General features: G+C 36.8%; 2 protein-coding genes across 2 annotated transcripts in view; one reads left to right on the top strand and one right to left on the bottom strand.

Moving 5' to 3' along the window:
- Positions 1-24,968, top strand: part of LOC139985115 (NLR family CARD domain-containing protein 4-like) — a 373,980-nt gene that overhangs the window by 232,182 nt on the left and 116,830 nt on the right. The window lies entirely within an intron of this gene.
- LOC139984845 (uncharacterized) lies at positions 330-5,505 on the bottom strand. The gene is made up of 7 exons (XM_071998945.1): positions 5,416-5,505; positions 4,916-5,012; positions 4,084-4,238; positions 3,646-3,805; positions 2,853-3,039; positions 2,154-2,236; positions 330-1,900 (listed from the first exon to the last, which is right to left on the bottom strand). The coding sequence occupies exons 1-7, from the start codon at positions 5,481-5,483 to the stop codon at positions 1,610-1,612; spliced, it is 1,041 nt and encodes a 346-aa protein (XP_071855046.1). The 5' UTR covers positions 5,484-5,505; the 3' UTR covers positions 330-1,609.

The raw sequence follows: 24,968 nt of genomic DNA, 5'->3' as shown, positions 1-24,968 counted from the left end.
TTTTTTTTTATCTTTATAATATATTAATATCCTTCTTTTTTCATTTAAGATACAATATTATGCGTCATTGTTGGCGTGACCGACCACACGACAGGCCCTCATTTGAACAGCTGTACATTGCATTGTTCTGCAAATTCAGATAAGGTAATTTTCCAATCCATATTTCAATCTATTTTTGTGGTCCTCCACGGCATGCATTGGAGTGACGTGGAAGCGATGGAGATTTGTGACTTGTCGAAGAAAGTAACATGCAAGAAAAGTTGTTTTTCAAAATCTTGTCTTCGACGAAATTATTTTTTTATTGAATGTAACATATTTTTCGCTATACACAGAAAACGAAATTTACTCCAATTGCGAGTAAAGTTACATCCCCAATTCTACTAGGCAAATGTGAGTAAATTTACGACCACTATGAGTATGCTTACATGGTGTTGGTAGTAAAGTTACTATATAAGCCTCGTAAAGTTACATCCCGAAAACTACCAGGAAATTTGTTTAAATTTACTAGTCGAACCATAAACATACTCAAGCCATGAGTAAAATTACTATTCACTTAACCATTTATGTAATCTTAAGAAATGAAAGCTGAGATAAAATATTGTAGTTTTGTCAATGTTTTATTGAAACAAATACGTATCAAATCAAACGCGTCAGAACAGAACAAAAGAAGGCACACTAAACACATGTACTCCAAAACAGTTAAAGTATTCTAAGACTTGTTAAAACGATATCTTCCTTGAAAGTACGTAAAAAGCAGATGACTTTGATCAATCTTTTCCGTTCATGAAAGACACATAATTTTCTTTGCAAGATATGCTTTGGCTAATTAACTTATGTATATATACTATGACTTATAAAACGACCAGATATAATGACGAGAACGATAAACACCATTGATTTCCAGTCAATTAAACATCAACGATTATTTGTTTTCGTAGTACAAAAAACTCTGCTTTAGGATGTAATCAACACCAAACATCTTTAAACTTTTTAGATTTCTCCCGCCCATGCACATGTGTACATCTCAAAGGGTTACAATGTTTTGCGTATTGACACTAAATACATTGTTATGATACTAAATTCTAATATGAAACTTTAGTGATTTACTTTTAATATCATCATGGAAAGGTTGACATAAACTTGAAATAGTGATCATTCATTGGCAAGGGTTAACAATTATATATATGAATTAAAGTGCATCAAACATGGATTTGCAAGTGCAGACCAGAACTTTTTCAGCCCATGCAGCAATTATTTATGAAGAATAAATAATTTAAATGAAAGAAAATGGAAAAGAACAGTCAAAACCTTTCTTTTTTCAAAAGTTTCTTTGCATTGGTAATAAAATGAAGAAAACATACACCTAAACTTTGAGAAACAGAATAACCATACTTTTTACACTTTTTTGCTTTCAATTAGTTTTCCATTGTATAGAACTCTTAGTCTATTAAAGTTAAAGCTTAAAGAGCTATATGAAGGTCCTTTGAATCAATAAATGCATAGTTTGTGTTTTTTCTGTTCTGGACTAATATCATTGTTTCAGCCAGCAGTAATGGAGTCTAACATATCTTTGATACTCAATATCAAAGTTAGAGCAAATGAGGGTGTTTTACACTTTGGAGGTACATGAAAGTACCTTTTGAATAAGTGATTGTACACTTCGTGTTGTTCTATTCTTCGCTCCAAGCATGGTTTCTGCCAGCAACAAGGAATTTTTACATTCCTTTGGATACTCCATATCAAAGGCAAAGTATGTGCAAATTAGACAACAAAGAGCATCTAACATCGATTTGCAAGTACAGACCAGAACATTTTCAGCCTGCACAACAATTTCTTCAGGGGCGTACAGATCTCCTTTGTAACAAACTTTTGGGTGTGCTGTAAGAAGTGAATCTTCCTCCTGAAGAAGATAAAATAATTAAAAAAACAAATGAAGTTTCAAACAGTCACAAGAATGTATAAAAATAATTATCATTAGTCTTGAATCAACTTCAACCCTTTTAAACATATCAATGGTTTTCCACATTATTGTCATAAATATATGTTGTGTTTGGTTAAAAAAAAAGTGGGCATAATATATTTTTTACAAAGTAGCCAACAATTTATGTTGAGCAATCCCTGAATCAAGTTTGCATTTTGCTATCATAACATACCTGATCTCCAACAAGGTAGGAAGACAGCTTTTCTCCCTTAAAGTAGAACGGTACAAGTACAAGAGCTGTGAGGACCTTTGCTTCTAGAGAAAGTTGAATAAAATATAATGTAGTATGTATTCGCACACATTCCTTTGTCAATAGAGCTCCACGTCTTAGAGGTGCTAATAATATTTGAAAAATGGCACATGGACATTTCAAATATCAGAAAGGGACAAAATATCACAACAAGAAATGTGGATAAAGATTTAATGCTGTAACTTTTTGGCTATTTGATTTAACCCAATTTGTCAATTTTTAAGTCCTTGTGCAAAAACCTGTGAAAAAAACTGTTTCTTCCAAATGATCCTGCAAAAATCCATTAAAGAACTAACACTTCCCAAACTCCCTTGCCAACAGGCCAGAATAATCGATCAACTGCAATAACATGATTTACCTCTTATTTTTGTAGCTTTTATTTGTACATTTATACATATGGTAATAGTACTAAATATGCATCAGTTACTATTAAGTACAGTACATTTTGCATACAACCTCATGTATGCTAACAATTTTGAAAGAGATAATTTGGAATAAGGTGCATTGTCGTTTCAGAAGTTCATTAACTAAATGTGCTTTTTAACCTCTTACCTATTTCACTATGGCTGGAAATCAGCTTTTCATATACATAAATATTCTACATTAGTGAAGTAAAATTACCTTTAGCTTGGTCGTTGGTTAAGTTGGCAATTGCCTCTCTGTAGTTGTTAACAATCGCTTTAGCATTCTTTTTGCTTTGGCAGCTATCTATTAAATATTTAGCATATGCCTCTAAGTTGCTCATCAGAAGATCTTTTGCATGACAAGCATCAATGCTGGGGGTTATTCGCCTCATCTCGATGAGAACCTGTTGTACAAAATGTAGAAGTTCATATTTCAGTAAAGCAAATTTGTAATGAGAAAATAAAAAATTAAAACATATTTGTATGAAAAACAGACAAAAAAGGCTGACACTCCTTGGGTGGCGTGGAGACATGAAACCATTTGTGCATGCCTCTGTCCATGCCATAGAGAAATAGAAGTCTAGATTGATCTTAGTATGAAGCAAATATATAAATTTAAGAGAATATTCCACTGTGTATGGCCATTGAACACCATCTCATTCCCTACTCCACTAATGAACATATGAAACCATTTCAAAATGTTGTTTGCATATCCCAACAAGAACTGTAATGCAAACTGCAAACTGCAGAATGCAAATGTTTTGCAGAATGATATATTTGACAACCAGACAAAGAAAGCAATTACATGGATGTTACAATAAAGATATGATCATGAACGTCATGGTTACATAAGTAATCAGAACCAAAAAGCATATCTATCTTCATGATGCATGCTGAAATGTTACTTTCATTAAGAAAGAAAAACAATGGAAATGGAGAACAGTATGAAACACATCATGAAGTTGCAAGGAGCAAATTTTAACTTGTGCTTTTGTAGGAGGAAGGTTTACCTGTCTCTGTGAAAACAGACAAGGAAATTCTCGCTTCAGCTCAGCTACAGTAGGCTTTTCATCGATAATCCATTTTCTTCTTGATTGAAAAGTTATCTCCATCATCTGTGATATCTTAACTTCATTTTGTCGAGCCCTTCTTGCCTCTTCCTGCATCCACCTATGGAAACACAAATATCAAAGAAATGGAGGTCACACCAACCATGCATTGCAAAACAAAAGGCACCACCGTGTCCTTCTAGAACAAGAAGTCTTGATTGATTTCTTTTATTTTTAAACCCTTGATTACCATTCTGATGCCTATATGGAAATGACACAGTTGAGAATGAGCAAGAAGAGTGTTTCTGTTTTGTTTTTCAGAAGAAAAAGCAGAAGATTTATTAGATTCATATTCAGCCCGTATCAAAAAAGTAAATTACTTACTACCTACATACTTACTTCTTATGCCTCTGAATACTGGCTGTATCATCTACTAATTGTTGATCATCAACTGCTTTAGCTGGTGTCACTCCACTACTTTTTCTCTTCTTTTCCACTGGCATGTGCTTTCTCTCATTCCTGAACTTGTCCATTATTTTCATTCTCCAGTATTCCTGTTTTAAAAAAAAATAATAATAATTTGTACATAAAAATATTGGATAGTCAATATTGAACATGGATTCCCAAATGTTTTCCCTCAAAAGCCTACCCCCCCCCCAACTCTCCCTCTCTCTCAGGCTCTCCATATACCTGTTTATTTAAAACTCCATAATATTCAACCTTCAGTGACCATATCCCAAGCTCTAGAAATATTACACAAAGAACAGATGTTTTCATCAGACTTCCATAGTATTGCTGAAAGTTGTAACTATTTAATAATTGCCATCAATCACGATTACACTTTGATCGTCCAATTAATATAGCTCAAAACCAATGTTGGGATTTCTCAAATTTAAGAGTGAAATCCATCAGCTGTCAAAAGTCAAACTAAAGCAGTTTTTCTGCCAAAATATCTTACAAATATTGATTTTCTTACAACAATTTTGTGGTATTGCTCTACAAATCAATCAATATCATGCCAAGACTCAATATAAAAAAGTTTGAAAACGATATGCAGAGAAAGAATTTCTTACTGTACTTTTGAATGACAATAGGGATGTCACAATTATTTAATCATTGTAATCGAGGTAATCAAGAGAAGAGCTGCACCATTAATCCACCAAAATTCCTTTCAGCACAAGTGTGCAGCCCTGAACCCATATTATGCAAATTTTCAAAAGTGATCTCTTACTACTGGACGGGCTCCAGGAATGGTTTCCTTTCCAAGGAAGGGGTACTTCTCCAATAAGCATCTCACTGCCTCTGAGTAGTGAGCTGACAATGGATAGCTGTGTGTTGATGGACCAAAGGGCAACTATCAATACATGAAAATAACCAATGGAAAAGCACTGCAAGATTTGTGACCACTGTTGAATGAACATCTTTGGGTTAACATATTTTGAGAGATTATGTGTGAATTTCTCCATAACCAAAGTAACTGTCACATAAATAATTGACATCATTCAACAACAAATGCTTTGACAATTAAGCTTGTCCACAGTAATGATCCATTTGGTAGATTTGTTTGTACCTGAGTAACCGGTAATTTGACAGTTGCACAACCAATATGGTAAGATATATCCTACATAACTTAGCAACCTCTTTTGTAACCCAACAAATTGTGAGGTATGGTAAGTGAGGGATGGCATCAGTGAAGTAAATCTACTATTAACAAGTGTTACTTTAACTTACCTTGTAAAGCCTGCCATGTAATCAAACGATGTTTGGACTATCTGTCTCCTTTCTCTGTCGTTAGGCATTCTCTCTGCGTTGAGCTTTCCCTCCAACACAACTGGCAGTCTTGGCAGAGCAAATTGTCTGGCCATTGCTTCCTGTGAAGAAATATTTTGGATTAACAAACCGGTTATCTCCACAGCTTTGCAATTTTATATAAACCAACATCTACCATCAGATCCTTAGCCGTAGCACGAACGTGTTAGTTCATTAACTATGCCATCCTCCCTTCTACCCCCTCCCCCCTTCATCAGCTCCTCCTGTTGGTTGTTATTTAACCACACCCAGAAGAATGTCCGGTGATGCATCTGGGTCTTGTTTCCAAGCAATCATTACAGTTACTGTTCGATATGTTACAATGATCCTATCAGCAAGTAAAGGTCAGCAAGTAAAGGCAAGTTATTTCAAGATTTGAAAGTTTTCAAATTATAGCATGAGTGTTGATCATACCATTGAGGGTAAAACATTGAAGAAAAGGAACTTAAGTATCTTACATCTCAAGCCATTTTCTCTTGACATCTGACTCTCCGGTACTGCAGTCTTCTTCCACATTCCATGAATGACCAGAACTTGTTGAAGCTGAAGAGATATCTTCAGCCTGAGAGGTTGATTGGCAACTTTCTTTTTGGTGTGCAAGTTGAATCATACTACTTATGAAGTTTTTTGTAGGTGGCTCAATTTGGATTGGAGCATCTGAGAAGTTATAACTTTCACTAAATAAGCTGTTTGTTGAGCTTAAGTCAGTCAAGTTTATTGGAAGTGTATCCTCATGAGGGATGGTAATTATTTGGATTTTTCCTCTTTGTGGTAGCTGATGGATTTCCACATCTACCCAATCATCCCATGTTTTGTCATAAAGTTGAAACCTGATATCCTCATCTATGTGAAATTCACTTCTCACTTTTTCCTTTAAAGTTGATATGTCTTGAACCTCAAAGACCTGCTTTTGTTCTTTGAAGGTGATATGAAATGTTGACATGTTGTTGCTCTTTAATACTGATTTAGTTCACAATGATAACTTCTACTTCACACGCTCTTTTTAGGACAAAGTTAATTAATGTTGAAAACCCAATTAAGCTGTAAAATACGATTGTGTTTTTCCCTTCAAAAAAACAGTCTGTAACATCTAGGTTATCTTTGCTGGATTTTTCAAGGGCAATGATAAAACATGTACCATTTTTAAAAGCTAGGGCAAGTTTTGGCATGCTTATTTTTTATAGAAGATGAGGCTTTAGAAACTGCACAGCCTGATGAGAAAAAAAAATGATATAAAATGTATCAAAATGTGAAACTTGTTTGTGCTGATTATGGCTAGAGTACTGCAAGGCTACCCACAAACTTAAAAAACCAAGCAAAAAAGCAACAAAAGGTCTCCTCGCCTTTTTGATAAGTATGTGCACAATGGCTTACAGGCCAGCATACTCTTGATGCAACTTGTACTTCATTACTACATAGCTTTTAGTACCAACTTTGTACATTGGTAAAGCATTGTGATCAAGAAAACTCCTACTCTGAATGATCACTTTTCTATTTGACTCTACAACAACATATGCATGACAATTCCTATCAAAGCACTCAGTATCCATTTCATGAATAATGAAGTAACACTCGCAATTGTGAAAAAAACACAGTTTGATTAAGCCAAATTGGCACATTCTCTCAACTACATTCAGGATAACACATGCTCCAGAATCATATCTCACCCCATTCAAATGTACAGACATTGAGACATATACCTCGTCACATTCCCCAGTAATTTTCAAAATGAATGGTGTCATTTCAGGTGATAATTCACCAATCTTGATCATTTCACCTTGTACCGGTAAAGTGTTCTCTTTGCCCAAATCTGAAGTTGACATAATGATACTCTGAAATATTTGGTGTCTCTTTGCCAGGGTATATGTTATATTTTTTAAATTTTTAGTAGCCCTTGAGATATCTTTGAAGTAAGAATGTTTTGATTCAAACCTCAAAGTCCAAAAATGTGATAAAGGTCCAAATTGCATCATTTGTTTGGCATAGTGGGTCATAAAATGCATTTTGGGTGTAAGATGTGAATTTGGATATAGCTCACAAAACAGCTCTAAGCAACCTAAAACCACACCTTGAGGTAAACACATGACTGTTTGGTCACACTAGGACTAGTCACAAGGTCCACAATGTCAATGATATGTAGCAAAAGTTGCCACTTTTCATCTTTTTCTTCAATGTCATTTGAAAACATCAAGAAAAAAAGGCGCATCAAGCACCACATTTGACAGGCTTTTTGCCTTACCTTAACTGAAGAGCATGACCAAGATAATGTAGTGGGTTTGTTTGATTTGTCAAAACTTGCATATGGAAAATCATTGATCCTCTTATTGATTGTTTCAACAGAAATTTGACCTGTCTGCACATATGACGTCATCACAGTGCTCAAAATTTTTGGACAAACGCCCTCAAACAAGTCATGAGCTATGTCTGGTGGTAGCCCATCAATTACATGAAAATAATGAAGGGAATTCAAAGGCGAATCCAGCTTCACACCATACGCAGTTGACATTTCGCTGTCATTTCGCACTCTGCTCACATGAATCTTATGGGCATTGACTGTTCTTTCCATATGACTTTGATGAAGCTCATTTTTTCTGAGACTTTCAGATGTGCACATACAAAACCTGCACACACGAAAACCTGAGAAAGATTCTGTAAATCCCCCTATGAAATGACTGGCTAAATTATCTGCTATGACACTACAAACTGAACCATAAAATTTGTGTTCTACGCCATGAACATTAACCTGAATTCCATGTTCCTCTAGAATGTTTAGATCATCCATGAGGGGTTTGATAATTGTATCCAAGCCATATTTTTTCATTAATGAACTTTTGCAAAGCCAAACTAATTGAATATGGTTCACAGAAGATCGATATTTTGGTTCAACATTTCCAATAAACATGTACATAGCATTAACTTTATGGGTACCAGTGTATGTCCCTAGAGGATTTACAACCTCAAAATCATCTACATATAAGTGAATTTGAATTGCAGTTGAATGAATTTGAAAAAGTCTACTACATTTAAATTTGGCTCCATCACAATAGTCCATCATAATATCTGGATCCCTAGATGAATGTCCATTGATAACATGTGCTAAAATTTCAGCATTTAGCAACATAGACTGCAAAGTACCTAAAATAGAAACATATTCGAATGTTTCTTTCTTGCCAGATGCTTCAAATCCAAGACAAATTTGTAGGGGATCCACCATATTCAACTGTTGTCTACAAAAGTGAAGTTGATGATTCTCACTAGCCATGTGTTCAATGGCTTTACGAAGTTTGTTTTCCTTTAATACTCCCTGAATGTTAGGACAATCTTTTATATTTACACCCATTGCAGCTAAATCAGTATTTATGGCATTTTCAATGTCGAGAAGATTTGAAACAAAGAGTTTATTATATTCACTAGCAACTTCATCTAAAATTGTCCGAGGTAATTTGTGAACTTCTCTCAATTTTAAAACATGGATTGCATATGGAAATAGATACTGGTTTTCAAGTTGACTTTGGAGGTGAGAACTTTGATCTGTTATGTTTGCATCATATTCTAGCATTTCAGAATTGGTATCTTCATGATCGCAATGCATTTGCATGTTTGCTTCCTCAGACATAGACAGTGTTTCATCCAAATGACAATTATTATGCACCCTTTTCAGATGTTTCTTAAATGAATCAATTTTAACATAAGTCTTTTCACAATTTTTTATCCCGCATCTTAGTGAAAAATTTTGCTCATGAGAGTGAATGGAGTGTAAATGTTCTAAGAGTTTGTTGAACCTTCCTGTCCAAAAGACCGAACATTTTGGGCATTGGTAATTTAAATTCCACCTATTTTCTGCCATGCTTACTTTGCGTATGTTTGGCTCCTTTTCAGGACTGTCGTTCTGCAGTGTTTATGAAAATCTGAAATGAAAAAGAAACAGTTCATTTCAAAACATCATTAAAAAGAGCGTACGAAATATGTTTTCCAGCTATTTAAAGATAAGACTGTCGATAGCAGTATACTGACTGATTAAATGTAACTTGGTATTATCCAGTAACACCTTTCTATGTAGGCCTAAAACATTTATAAAATCTCATTTAGGCATTAGCATCAATGTGCCTATATTTAACTAATGGCTTTAAATTCAAAATCATGATTCAAGGCAGTTTTCTATACTGATGGCTACAATGGCCTGTTGAACAGAGCATGCTTTCAAGTGGACTATGGTGAAAGTCTATGATACAGTTGAAGTATAGGATCAAAATCCTCGATAAAACAGGACAAAAGAAGAATTTTTTAGCCCAAAATTAGGACAAAAGTAAGACTTTTGCAAGTAGTCAATATTCATCAACGTTTGCAGCACTTCATGAATATTTTAGGCAATGGCATTGTCCGTTGATTTTCACATTAATATTATAATTTTTTTTCAGTCTTTGAGAAGAATAAAGTAGTCTGAATTAAATTAAAATAAAAAAACAAGTAGAAGGAAGCTTCAAAAAGTAGGAGAAACTATTAACTGCTGTAAATTAGGCCTATATGCATTTTAAAACTCTGAGACATCGATCAGCATCTGTTAATAACATCAAGGACATGACAGAGCTTTGACTAACATCAATAATTTTATTATTCTTCCCTCCTTATCAGAATATCATATATCAGAATATGACAATTCATCATTTGATGTACGTTTCTCACTAAATTTCATCCAGCCTAGTTCATCATGATCAACTACTTCATACTGGTACACTTATGAATTTAGTGAAGGATTTTGTAGCAATGGTGATTCAACTAAGCGGCCTGTGTATTGACTTCTGTGGTCTATTGTGACTGCAAGAATAATGAAGGCTTTTAGTTTAAGGGGTTGGTATTAACAATGGCAGACCTATATAATTTGAATGAAATTAGGCATATAGGCTAAGCCTAATTTTCTTCAAATGCCTTGGTCTAGTGCCTGACTTTCACATTTTAAAAATAGTATATTTCTACCTCTGCTGACCCAATGATAAGCTACTTCTGCTTCTCACCCGACCTTTACTAAATTAAGAGTCATGTACCCTATTAAGCTAATATTAATAAGGTAGCCTAGATGATGTTCCAACTTCCAAGTAGCATGGCAATTTGGTTGTTCACTTGTTCTTATAATAGGCACTAGGCCCCTAGTATTATTTTGTTTTTAACAGTACATCTGTAGTTATAACAAGTATGATCTCTTTCACAATATTACCCTATAGGGCCTACTGTTAATACCCCCCCCCCCCCGCCCCACTCTGCTTTGGCAGGGCTAGGGCCTGCACAAACACAATCAAATTGCTACTCGTTAGGATTAAGTAAGGCTGGACTACACAGAACCACATATATCATTGCAGTCATAAACTTTCGGCTAAGTGGAACAATAGTACTAGTAGTAGCATATGCAGGTCATTTCTTAGTTGAACAACTGCCACACTGCTGTTCACAACGTCAACTCAGATGGCATATGCCTAGCCTAGTCAATTCTTTTCGCCTAGTCTATGCCTACTTACACGTAGATGTAGGCCTAGCCTACAAAGACTACGGGACAAAGCTGCCCAAGTAGGCTATCCTAACGTTACAACTTACAAGTAACCTTGCAAGTAACTGTCACTGACTTTACGTATCAGTCTAGTAGCTGAATGTGTTGATCAATATAAAAATGAAAAGTTAGGTATAGTCCACGACCTGTGCTGTTGGATCATCTTTTCAATAAAATACTTACTCTTAGATGCTTAACGAAACACCACAACTTCGTAACCAGGCGCGTATCCAGGATTTTCTAACCCGGGGGGCGCGAATTACTATCTAAGCGGAGCGCCACCATCGGTTGGCGCGCAGCGTACAAGAAAATTTCTGGTTTTGATACCCCCCAGATCACCGGAAACGGCACTTCTCGGGCTTGAAATGACCAACCAGATGTACACTTTTGGCCTGAGAACCAAGTATTTCCTAATAGTTTTTTTTTTCCATCCATAACCTTTTTGAAGATTGTCAACCCGGCACACGTCATGTTCTACCTGATCGCATCTCCTGTGGGTCTTTGCTTTTGTAGGTGATTCTACGTCGCGGCCCACAATACCCGTCAGCCCCACTTTTCAAGGTTTTAAGCCCCAAATTTGTTCAGAATTTGAAAATTCACATTTCTCGTGAATAAACTCACTTCAAAACATACCCATAATGTTGTACAAAACTTCATCTATGGACAACCAATATAGAAAAACTTCCTTCAACCCCTAACAGACAGGTCAAAATTGCAGGAGTAGAGGAAAGTGTGATGCAGAATGTTGGTCAGAAATTTTCGAAAATTCAGACACAGTTAATTTATTGGTGTAGAAATATTAAACCTCTTATAACGGCTATTATCAAACTTGGTTGAAGGAAATGAAAAAATAGCAGATATTTCCGAAACCGAACACTACACACATAGGCGTAGGAGGCGCGGCGGCAGTGGCGGAGCTAGGGGTATTGGTCAGGAGGGGCGAGAATGGTCTGTAGGGGCGCTTTCGATACTATCTAAGCGGAGCGCCACCACTGGTTGGCGCGTAGCGCACAGCCAATTTTTGAGTAAAGATACTCCCTAGATCGCCGGAAATGACCCTTTCAGGGCCTGGCTAATTTGCAGATAAACGAAGAATAGGGTGTCATCGCCAAATTACACCAACAAAATGTGACAAATGTCAATAAGTAGATGAGAGCGCAATAAAAAAGTCAATAATCTAGAATAAGTAAAAAGTGATAAAGAGCTGAAAAAGGCGCCAGCAGTCCATTTGAGTCCATCAGGGGGGGGGGGGGCATCCGCCCCCCTGACCGTATGGACGCTCCGCCATTGCTCGGCGGGGGTGCAGCCCCTAATTCGCCATTACTAATGTAAAAGAAACTTTTGACATAATTGGACCTCCATGCTTTTTATACATCTTCATGAGACGTGTCGTTGTTTACATGCATCCCGCGGTATACTGCGCAATTTTAACGGACCGTACGGTACATGATGGCATGAGATGTAATAACCGATGCTTGCTTATATGATATTGACATCGACATGTTGAACGCGCGCGAAGCGCTTGAAAATTTTTGGTTATTTTTTCAGGCAAGTCGGACAGGTTTGAGGATTTTCATCCTAGAACGCCATTTTCATGCTCACTGATATGATGTGATATCTGCTGTTTGCGTTACAAATTCGAACAGGCGCGTAGCGAGGAATTTGCCAAGGGAAGGGCAAAGCCTGTAGGCAAATTATCTAAGCGTAGCGCCACCATTGGTTGGCGCGAAGCCTACAAGAAAATTTTGGCCGAAAATGCCTCCCAGATCGCTGGAAATGGCACTTCCCAGGCCTTGCAAGTTGCATCTAAGCACTTTCTATTTTGAAATTACTTAGCGATATCATTTAAAAAAAAAGCTGAATGGGGGGGGGGGGCGGTCGCCCCCATCCCAAAATGCGTCATTTTCCCCGACGACACGGTAGAGTTCGAGACCAGCCACAGTTGGTTTCATAGCACAATTCTACACACGCGTTATGATAGACCATATATAGTATATATATAGATCATTAGTGAGAGAGGAAAATGGAAACGTTAAAAAAATGGAATTGTCGGTGAAAGGGGTAGGGTGAGGCACACTTTTACGAAATCATTGATCCGTCACTGGCTACCCTTCAGCGCTGTAATGATGTCACTGTTCCTCTTTCTCTTCCCGGTGTCTTCGCGTTTTTCTTTTACTCCCTCCTTTTCTCCTTCTTCTCCCTTTCTTCTTTTTCTTTTCCCTTCCTACCTCTCCTCCTCCTCTTTTTCCCCTCTTTTTTCCTTTTTTCTTTTCTTTTTTTTCTCTCCTCTTTTTCTTACCCGGGGGGCGCGCGCCCCCAACGCCCCCCCCCTGGATACGCACCTGGTAACCGTAACTTCGTGAGCGTGGTATAAGGTAGTGCGCGTGAAAGTGACGTATTCATCGTACGAAGTAGTAGTCCTTGAAAGCGGCGTGTGAGATTATTCTAATACTAGTAAAGTTAAACACGAACGTGTACTTAAACTCTCGTTGTTGTAAGACATTTCTGAAGAGATTGAGTAAATTTACCATGGTCAAGGGTAAACTTAAATGTGCGAATAGTTTTATCATTTGAAGCTAGTATTATTACCTCTAAAGCTCTAATTCTACGTTTCTTGCGTGGACGAATGAGTAAATTAAAGCATGATGGTACAAATACTCACACAAACCTAAGCAAGCTCGTTCAAACACACAATATGTGAACGAATAATAGTTTCGACACTCATTTGTTAAGTAAATTTACTCTCAATGAGTATTTTTTGTTTTCTGTGTAGATGTCATCACTGCAGGTGTTCCGCAAAACTTTGAAATTTTCTATTAAAATGTTCTTGTTCATGTACCCTGGACATTTCATCAAATTATTTAACGTTCCAAGTGCAGTTATGACATCAAACGTTTTGCAGTTGCCAAATGCATATTGCAAATATATAACCAATTTCTGAAAATTCATATCACTGCTATATGCTAGATGTTTTTGGGGACATTTTAAGGTGCATGAAATGCCAACCGCTTTGTTGTTTTTTTGGCTCTAAACTATAGCCACTGGAACATATCTTTAAAGCAGCATTTTGCGTCCTTTTCTATAATTTTTCTCAACCTCACTGACTCCACTATGCCATAACGACATACATAACTAGCTTATCTATTTAAATCTTACTTCAAATGGTGACATAAAAATTTGCAACTTTCAACTTTCAACTGTTTTTCTCCAAGATATTTTCCGTTGGGATCCAAATAAACCTCGCCCATGAATATGAATATTTAAACACTACGAAACTCATTGACCAATAGGCCTACGTAGTACAACACCATGCTTGATTTGTGTACAGTCTATATGGCAGTTGTACCAGGGATTTCCATAATAACTCCCACGTTGTACCAACGCAAAGTCTTGAATCTATTTTTAGCAACGGCTCATAACTAAAACTGCATCTCTGATTGGTTGAATTCAAACTAGTGGGTTTGGGGAAAATGTATGCGATTAATTTTAACTGTGGAATTTGTCGTGGACACTGTTCTCATTATCTGCAAAAATCCTCAATTACTCGCCAATTAACGATGTTGGCAAGGAAAAACTTGGCTAATATCTTAGTTTGCTGTTTTGTGATTTATGTATGTAAAAAACTCGATGGACATGTCAAAAAAGTAGAAAACGGCGACCAAACGCAAAATGCTGCTTTAAGTAGATACAATACAATATTGATAGGAAAATAATACATCAATATGAAACATATGTTATTGCGCATGCGTTGACTACACTACTTCTAGAAAATATTTGACCTATTATGACGGTTTTGTTTGAATTTTCTATTCAGAGTATTATTATATAAAATCATGATAGGGTACAAGCTAGAAGCCGAAGGCGGAGCAACCCCAACATTTACCACGGCGAAAGAATTTAAGTTTCCAAGTATTAATTCAGATGAGGATATCAAAGGAGCGGTGTGGGGGCAGCTTGCATGAGAACCGACGACATGAATGTCGTCAAGGGAGGGAGAGGGGAGGCGAAGGTTGGGGGGGTGGGAGAAGCTGCAATGAAAGTGGAGGAAGAGGCGATGTACTTCTTAATAGTGTAACACATTTAATTTCATCGGTAAATTAAGGCGATGCGTAATTATCATTCTGCCATACATACAATTCTCCTTCATCAAGATGCGACCTTGAATCGTTCATGGCTACATAAGAAATGATAAATCAACGCCGTATCACTAGATATCCTTCAAAGGCAAACTGACAAGAAACCTTCCACTAGCTCTCCTCTCTTCATCACCACTCCTCTCACTTGTTATCCACCCCACCCCCCCTTTAATCATCCTTGCCCATTCTCCTCTTTCACCTGCTGAATAATTCACCCATATTACTACACATATATACCCCTGCACAGTTTATTTACGTAGCCCTTTCATCTCCTAAGCTATTTCTACTTTCATTAAGTCTTTTTTTGTCTTGTAACTCTCTTCATCGTTCATTGATCCAAATTTAATCTCTGTCCACCTGTCTTAAGCTTGGTAGGTGTCCTTAATCTGTTTTCGTTTCACTTTGCCTTTGAAGGAGATCCTGCTAGGATCAAATCGCCAGGCCTTCTTAACCTTTAAAGTCACCCTAAGCAGGCATTCAACAGTTAGATAAGCAGTTGACTAACAGTTTTTGCTCGTGCGCTCTCTCTCTCTCGCATTGAAGTCAACATATAAGTCAGTACAAAAAGAAAAAAAAACGACCAAAACACAATCAACAACATTCCATTGGTATGAGTACGTGTACCTTAATGATCATGCATAATAGCTTTCCAAAGTGGCCGCTGTGTAGTTGCCTACGTGATGAGTACGTACTATATACAAGTGAGTATAGCCTCAATGGTCATGCATACTAGATTTCCAAAAGGCCAGCTATATAGTAGGCTACGTGTAAGACTATAATACGCAGATGTACTACACAAAAGACTACACAGGCATCTCAATACGAGTATAGTTTTGTGAGTATCAGGACATGATAATTATACCGGATACTTTATCGTAACCAGGAATGGTACAGTGTAAAAGGCAAATAAATGACAAGCTTAAAGACAAATGTGACCTCCTCACCAAATATGCTAGACAGTCAAATAATGGCTAGCTAACAGTGTATAGTTAACCACTCTGAGATATGTAACCCATATTATTTCACACTCTCCACATTTGAAATATCAAACCTTACTTTTCAAATCATTTCTACAGACACTTTAGGTGCTAGTAGCCGTGAAGTCCATTTCCATAAAGGTAACCAAAACTTAAATAATAATGCCAACATCACATCAGGCTATTTAGAATTGAAATATGTCAGAATATCAGTCGTATCATATCAGACCTATATGTAGAGGGATATTATTAAGGAATTCTGAAAACCAAACCATTTATTACTGTTAGATTATAGTGATCATCGATTCACACCTATCATATTCAGATGTTCATGTTAAGTATCTACTGCCAATACCCATAACCTAATGTGTCACAGCTCCAAGAGAAACAATAGTTAAGATGTGTAAGCTCATTGTTCGTCACTTCTTAAACCAGTACTATTAAGTTCGTGAAATACTTGATTTGAGGATATTATGTGCCTTTACCTTTATGCACTATTCCCTTTGGTGCTAAAGAAGAAAAATGCAAGCAGTGAAGCTGTCTTATCCGTTGGGACTATATTAATACTCCATGAACTTCAGTATTCTAGAAATGTTTGAACCTCTTGCCACATTGTGCATTTAGTACTTTTGTAAGTATTGCAGCATTAGCTATTATAGAGTCAAATACAAAGTGGGTGTTTGCTTTATTTGATAAATAAAACTTTGTCAAACTTGTATATCAGTATTAAACGAGCTTCTTCAACTCTTTGTTCGGTTACTTGCCATAGGCAGGGAAGTAACCTATGAAGTCAAGTGGGCATGTGTGTCTGTTATGCCGTTGCTTTAAACATGATATCTAAGATCAATAACATTCGCAGTTCTCTTATTTGGCAAGTGGCTTCCCCGTAATTAGTAAAAGAAACCTATTATTTTGGGTGGGGGTCAAAAGTAATTTGGGTTCTGCAAAGGGCAAAACAATTCTCAAAAGGCTGTATCTCCAGAACCTGAACATCAAAGGGGCTCAGGCATAGCATAGTCCAATAGCCTAATGTAGTGTAAAAGCTTAATACAATTTGGTGTAGGTCAGAGTTCATTTTAGGTCCCAGGGATCAAAACTTGAAATCTTGTAAACACAATATCTCCAGATAGGAAACTGTAACGGCTATCATATGGTGTATGTGGCTTCCCTATTATGAGTACAAGAAACAAATGAAGTACATCTACAAAAATAAAAAAAAAGTGAAAACTCATTATAAACTTTCGAGCATCCAGTAGGCGTAGGCGTGCCTTTAGTGGAGGTCAAAGGACACACTCTGTAAAACCTGAGAAACACAATCCTTGTAAACACGAGTTCCCAAGTTACATCGCCTAGCTCATATTTGGCATATCTTAAAGTGAGTACAAGAACCATATTAATTTGAGTGGAGGTCAAATGTCATTTGGGGTCAGCAGAGATCCAAATGTCAAAATATCAAATGGATCTCATCAAGTTCAGTTCTTTGTTGTAACAGTGAGTATGCAAAAATTTCCAAACCACAAACAATGTCCCTCTTTCATTCATTCACCGTTGTGGTGTTATGTCACATGATTCCCAGTCATAAAACCTTGAAAGCACCGACTCAGTCTGTTTAGATTTATACTACACTCCATCTGCAGTATTTACTTCAACCAGGGTTATTAGCTTGCAAACTACTCTTGTGCTGAATCTGTACTAAAAGACGAGCTTTCCGCTGGGAGGGTTTTCCCTATGGTTATAATTAAGTTAGTAAATAGCTTATATTATCTGATTTACACAACTTAATTGGGCAAAACAATCGTTAGCATGGAATCAAGTTCCCCACCTTTGTGCTATAGAGTACGCTGAGGGAACGAATGATGCTTAGTTTGACCATGTGATTAATACAGCAAGTTGGGTCAATGGTAATATGTCAGTATTAAGTGAAAGTCTAGTCTGCAATGCATGTTAAGATTCAAGCTGAAGAAGTCACCCTAGATCAGATTATTTAATATCATTTACATACCTTACAACAGTACCACAAAATGAGTTTGGTTTAATACTACATACATTACAACAGTGCCACTAACGATATGGTTTAGTACTACATACATTGCAACAGTACCACAAACGGAGTATGGTTTAATACTATATACATTACAATACTACCACAAAATGAGTATGATTTAATACTACATGCATTACAACAACCTGGATATGGTGTAATATTACATATACATTACATCAGTCCCACATACTGAGTATGGTTTAATACAACATCCATTACAACAGACCACATAATGAGTATGGTTCAAAGCATTTTTTCATTCCAAAGTGGTTTTAAAACACCTTCAAGTTATTATGTAGAAGGGATGGGAGTTAATGACTGAATAAGTCATATTTTATAGTGTATCTTCGTGTGCCTAACATTAAAACATAAATTTAATATATGCCAACTTGATGCCAGCATACTTTAATCGTGATGTGAGTAATGGATGTGCTTCTTACATGGAAACACACAAGGACGTTGTATTTACGACTACACCTCAGCGCAGAATAAGCATATTTCCGTGAGGGATGAATGTTAACAATGGAACATCAGTAATCAGAGAGATTGACGTTTATGTCACATGACCAGTTTACACAATGACCCATGACTAGTAGTTAAGTTGACACAAAATATAACAGCCTACGTGTAATTCCTTGCTATAATTTCTTCATTTTTTCTCATTTACTAAACATTAATTTTATCACACTTTACTTCTTTGTGTGTGTGTGTGTTGAAAGCCGACATACATTTGGTAGTTGCAACGCTATGTCTCACATTACAAGGTTGTGATTTTAACAAGATATATTTTGAAAATCAAACCAGGTGAACAGAGAACGCAAAGTATTCAACAAAGGCCATTGTGATTTATGATTGACTAGGTGCGACTGCACAAGGAAGATACAAGAAAGTGTTATTGCCAATGGGCACTTTGGTATAGACCTTGTAAACTTTGCCCGTTTCTTAACCTGACACCGACGCAAATGTGTTCCTTTCCGCAAAGCTTGCATCGTTGATTGTATATATATTCCCTTAACTTTGTACAAAAGTTCAGTCTAAAATATCATCAATCTAATACACAGCGCAAACGTTATTTGCATTGTTTGAAATGAAAAGCAAGCGTTCAGTGTTCATTGTAGAACCGATGTGAATCAAAAAGGTGTCGTTCTCTGGTTGTTTAGTCTGTTGTGTTTCTAAACCTCTTTGTTAGTGACTACCATACCATACCGCCGTTGAAGTCACTGCATAATACCAAATGAGCCTAAGGTGACTACAGTAATACGCTCCTAACCATTTGTGACTGCAACACCCATCTTAACCTAAAGCGTGACTAAATCAAGTTAGTTTTATCGAACCCCTCGTTGCGGCTATAATTTGGGAAACAAATATGGATCGTTTCGGAATCTTCGTTATTTTAATCTTTGTCAGTTCAGTTTCATGTCAAGAGTGTGAGCCTTGTCCCGATCTTTGTCGTTGTATTGGTACTAATTTATACTGCGAAGACCTAGGTTTGACTTCGATTTTCTCGTGTGGACCGTCGTCCTCTTATTCCAGATTTTATTTTACTGGAAACAATATTAGTATAGTCAACTGGAACGATGTGCCAGCGTCGGCCCCAACAACTTTCCTCATCTTCGACTTACAACACAATAATATAAAAGGTTCGTCGGGAACATACGTGCCGAATGTCAATGGCTTTATAAATATCTATTTGTCGTTCAATAGACTTGTCTCGTTTCCATCCAACTTTTTGGAAATCAAATCTTGGCAATCAACATGGCGTAGACATTTGCGACTCTACGTCAAAGACAACGGTATGACGGAGGTTTCAGCTCATGCAGTTACTCTGCATGACAACTTAGATACTTTTTTACTTGACTTACAGAATAACAAGATAAATTATATACCCCACGACGCATTTAATTTTCAGTCATTATCTGCAACAATTATCTTGAAGAATAATAATATTCTGTCGTTCTCTAATATCTGCCTTCGATGTATTCTTGATATGACATTAAGTTCTTTATCGTTGGATGTTAGTTACAATTTGATTGAAGGTTTGGATTACAAAGAAGAATTATTCCTCAACGAATCCGGAATTTTAGCGTCCATCAATTTGGATAACAATCCATTTAATTGTGACTGTACACAAAGGTGGTTTGCTTATGACAATTCATCTTTTAGGAGTGCTGTTGTACGAAATAGTAATGAACATTGTATCAGGCCCTCCTGGTTGGACAGGTTCGACCGGTCATACAGATGTGCTTCACCCCTTACATTACAAGGTTTCCCTGTTACTTCGTTGTCTCCTCACGATTTCACGTGTCCTCCTCGGCTAGATCCTAATGCTACATTGACTGCTGAAACCATGCTTGGGGATACATTGGTACTTCGCTGTCCTACCATTGGTGCTGATCCTCCGACTCGGCGTTATGACTGGATATTTACTCCAAGCAAATCATCGGAAGTGTTCGTAAACTCTGGATGGGACTACTTCAGACAAACAGAGACAGAGTATCTGACAGTCCAAGGGCTGACATCGGCGGGTACTTTCGTTTGTCGACCGTTGAGTCCGCATAGTTCGCTTTCCGTCAATATCAGCGTGTCTGTGAAAGATTCAACCCAAGAGGTGTTAACCACTAGATCTTGGCAACCTAATATCACTGGAAAGTCAGACACAAATAATGGAGGAGAAAAGTATTCTTCTTCATTGCCTTTTGTCATTGCCGTATCAACGATTATGGTGATTCTTCTGGTTATTCTAATGATTTTGGGTTTCATGCAGTACCGGCTAGTTAATGCAAATAAAGCAATAAAATTGCTCAGAGGAACCACTGTGGAACAGGCAGCGAAGGTGAACCCCAGAAAAGACATCAAAGATGGCCATACATCTCAGCCGAAGCCTCTTACTATTTCTGGGTCATGTCCAAAAGATGATGATGTTTATGAGAGGATCGATATCGTCGCAGAAGTACTTTCTGGAATGTCAGCGAAAACATCCGCAAAACAAGGAGGGAGGATCGAAAATTGCTATGAAAAAGATTGGCGAAAACCTTAAGACTCTACGAATAAAGATAATTTACAATTCATTATGGTAATATGCAGTTTAAAATTGGACTCCCGAGAGCACAGGACATAGAAAGATCTTTGGCTAACGTGTTAACGAAATCAAGGAAATGATCATGAATTGTGAGTTATATGCTTCAAAAAAATAAATAAAGAATTGGTCTAGAGTCATCTTGTTTTGCAAACTTGCATTGATGCATTTGTACATTATCCTTATTTTCTCTGCGTTATATAGCAGATCAACTCCACTTCGTCTTCAGACAAAACTAGCGTATATCATTTTTCATATTTGAGATGTTTCATTTCGTGAGCAACTTTCTTGAAAAAGAGCGCATTACTTGGCATCACCAGTTGTCTCGGTTTTAATGTAGGTTAATGAGGGAGATGACATCTGTTTCAATTTCCTGCTACAGTCAAAACAATGTATCATTATTCAAATCTGAGGCATATTATCAACAGGTCTTTGTTATCATGTTTAGAGAGCCAGAACAGCCGTATAGACCCGCTCTTTGTCGTCATGTCATTACACTACAGTCTTTCCTATACTGGAATATGGGGACTTAAAGGGTAACTTGGGATAATACAGGAGTATATTATTTCTTTTGGAGAACAGGTCTTTGCTATCATGTAGAGTGAGCCAGAACAGCCATATGGAAACGCTCTTCGCCACATGTATAACTATACTAAGTCTTTCCAATACGGGAATATGGGGACTTAAAAGGAACCGAGAACATACAGGAGTAACGTGACATGATACACATTGTCTAAAGTATGTCCTGTGTTCAACACTTTTGTTCATTTTGCGAAGACGGTGAGCAGGGTGGTGGCGGGGAAGGACGATTTCAGGACTATGTAAGGTTTGATGTTTTAGGTGAAGGTATAAGTTTCTCCTTTAATATATTTTTTAGTTTATATTGTTATGATGGTATTAAATATTAATCGTAGTGTTTATCTTATGAATTCGTTTTTCTGTTAATGCAACTGAACAATTGGTTACTTACCGACGGAGGAGAATTCTACAATTTGATTTTTATTTTTGAGATCCAGCTGTACCCGTAATACTGTAATGATGCAGTTTTAAGCCTATTAAAGCCCCCAGTTGTATCCATGGTGCTGTAATAATGCAGTTGTTAAGCCTCTTTAAGCCTACACTAGTACCCCTGATACTGTAGTGATGCAGTTGTTAAGCCTCCAGTTGTACCCCTGATGCTGTGATGATCCAGCCTCTTTAAGCCTACAGTTGTATCCCTAATGCTGTAATGATGCAGTTTTTAAGCCTCTTTAGGCCTCCAAATTGTACCCCTGATGTTGTCATGATGCAGTTGTTAAGCCTCCAGTTGTATCCCTGATACTGTAATGATGCAGTTGTTAAGCCTCTAGTTGTAACCCTGATGCTGTGAAGATGCTTTTTGTAAGCCTACAGTTTCCAGTTGTACCCCGGTTGCTGTAATGATGTAGTTTTTAAGCCTCTTGTTGTACCACTGATGCTGTGATGATGCAGTTAAGCCTCCAGTTGTAAGTTGATACTAGCCCCATAAATCGTTTTAAAGACACCGGCACCGTTTTTACTACTTACTTAGCAGAAAGGCACTTTTAAATAACGAAAGAACACGTTTCGTTAACTAGAAGGGGCACGTGTTATTGATAAAAAAAAATGCACGTTTGTGATATACCAGTTTATCACAAACTTGGTATACCATGTGTCTGATGTAGCACTGGGTGTTACCAAAGTATTTGCAATGGAGAGCAACTAATTTGTACAAACGATGGAAAGTCATACTAGTTAGTACTGAAAGAGGACCAGGGAAGCGGAAGGGGATTGATTCACAAAAAAAGTGATTTTCAATTTTCATAAGAGACAAAACTTGGCACTTCAAATTTATAAAGTAATAGGATTACCATAATAACTATCATATTTCCATTAAATTTCAAGGTGTTTTTAACTACCTTAAGCATGTATTCTATATGGCTCATCTGGTACAATTTACAATTAAAAATCCATGTACTTTACCAGGTAACCTTTACCGGGTAAACAAAAACCGCCGTACAATTACCATTCATATGACGCATTACTAGGTACGTTAACATGTCTTGGTGAGCCCACTTTGTTTGTCTTAAATCCCAGCCACCGCACTGCTCGGCTCTATGACCCGTGACTTCTTAGCCACACGTATAATCTACATTAAATAAACTACTATAAACACACGCTTTATCCAAGTCAGTCACTTTCCTTTTAGCTTTAAAAGATCGTGTTTGAACTTAAAATTTGCACAACCTTATCCCCAGCGGACTGGTGGTGCCTCTACATCTGACCAATCTAACTGTGGCTATACCCAACTGGCTTCTATGATGGAATTATGTCGACATGGAGACGCTGTGTAACCAATATTTGTAATGATCAGGAAAATATTTTGATGAGGGAAGGACAAAGGTAAGAGGTACAACTGCGGTCATGCTTTTCAGATTGCTTGCCGGATTTTTTTTAAACCTTTGTGAAATAGGTAACCGAGAAGGGGAATTTTTTTTTTCAATTCCCATTTAATTGGGTTCACCGAAGAGGAACAGTTTGGCACGCAAATCTATATTTTATGAAAAAAACATACAGCGCTCGGTTAATAAGTTTTATCTTGTCAAAAAATGTGCAACTTTAGGGGGTAATATAGAGTGCACTGATCTGTAAGAAACTATTATTTGGAGACAATTTATCGTTTTTTAACCAGTTGGAGACAATCCATATCTCATCATGTCATGATTAGCTGACTTAAATTGTACTAAATGCTAATATCGTTTGCAAATAAGCAAAACGAAGCTAATAAGAATTGAACGGTAATTCAGTAACATTAAAGGATTGGTTCAGTTGTCATACATGTTTATGTTATATGAAAGAGGACAATAAAAGAAACACAATGGTGAAAAAAAAACTGTTCAAATATCTTTTTCGGTTAAAGAGATATTCAAGTGTAAAGTTTTATCAGATTGTGTAGAAACTGCTGAAATCTGACTGGCCGTGATGTCACATCCTCACATTCCTGAAAAGTCTTTGTTTTTTTCTCTAAATATTTTGTGAGATTTCATGACTTTCAACCAAATGATATGTCAGGAGATCTCATATTTGTCAAAGGAAGTATTTGAGATTAAGCATCTGAAGAATTTTAGATTGTATTATTTTCAAATGTGTTAAAAAATGCAAATAATTTTTATAAGAAATATATTCACAAATGTTATGGAAGCGAGGATGTGACATCACACCCTCACAGTAGATCTTTCTACACAAGTCGTTTTCAAAGAAATTTTGATATCTTCAAAGTGTCATATCTCCTAAACAGAACATGCTATCATGGTAGTTTCTTCACTGTTTTTTTTTTGTCTTTTGTGCTCTTCAAACAAAATAGACATGTCAAACACCTGAACCAATCCTTTAAGTAGAAACAGAAAGGGACCGCACAAGATACATGTTTGGAAAACTACAGATGGGTTAGTTATAATGTGTTCAGATCAATGTATGATATAACGTAAGATTCATACAAGATGTCATTCAGTTTATTTGTTTTATTTTCAGACTCACGTGTATTATTGGTACATCAGTTAAACAGTATATATAGTATCGTTCATGGTAATATGTTGGTGAAGTTTAACAAAGAGATCTCCGTTTAAAAAAAAAAACTGTCCACAGGAAATAACTGTTATTAGAACCCTACTCTTTGTGGGCTGCAGATTAAAAATCTTTGTCATGT

Source organism: Apostichopus japonicus, chromosome 17 (genome assembly GCF_037975245.1).
Source record: "Apostichopus japonicus isolate 1M-3 chromosome 17, ASM3797524v1, whole genome shotgun sequence".
Classification (NCBI taxonomy): domain Eukaryota; kingdom Metazoa; phylum Echinodermata; class Holothuroidea; order Aspidochirotida; family Stichopodidae; genus Apostichopus; species Apostichopus japonicus.
The sequence above is the reverse complement of the archived record's forward strand: the minus strand, read 5'-3'. Positions and strand labels throughout refer to the sequence as shown.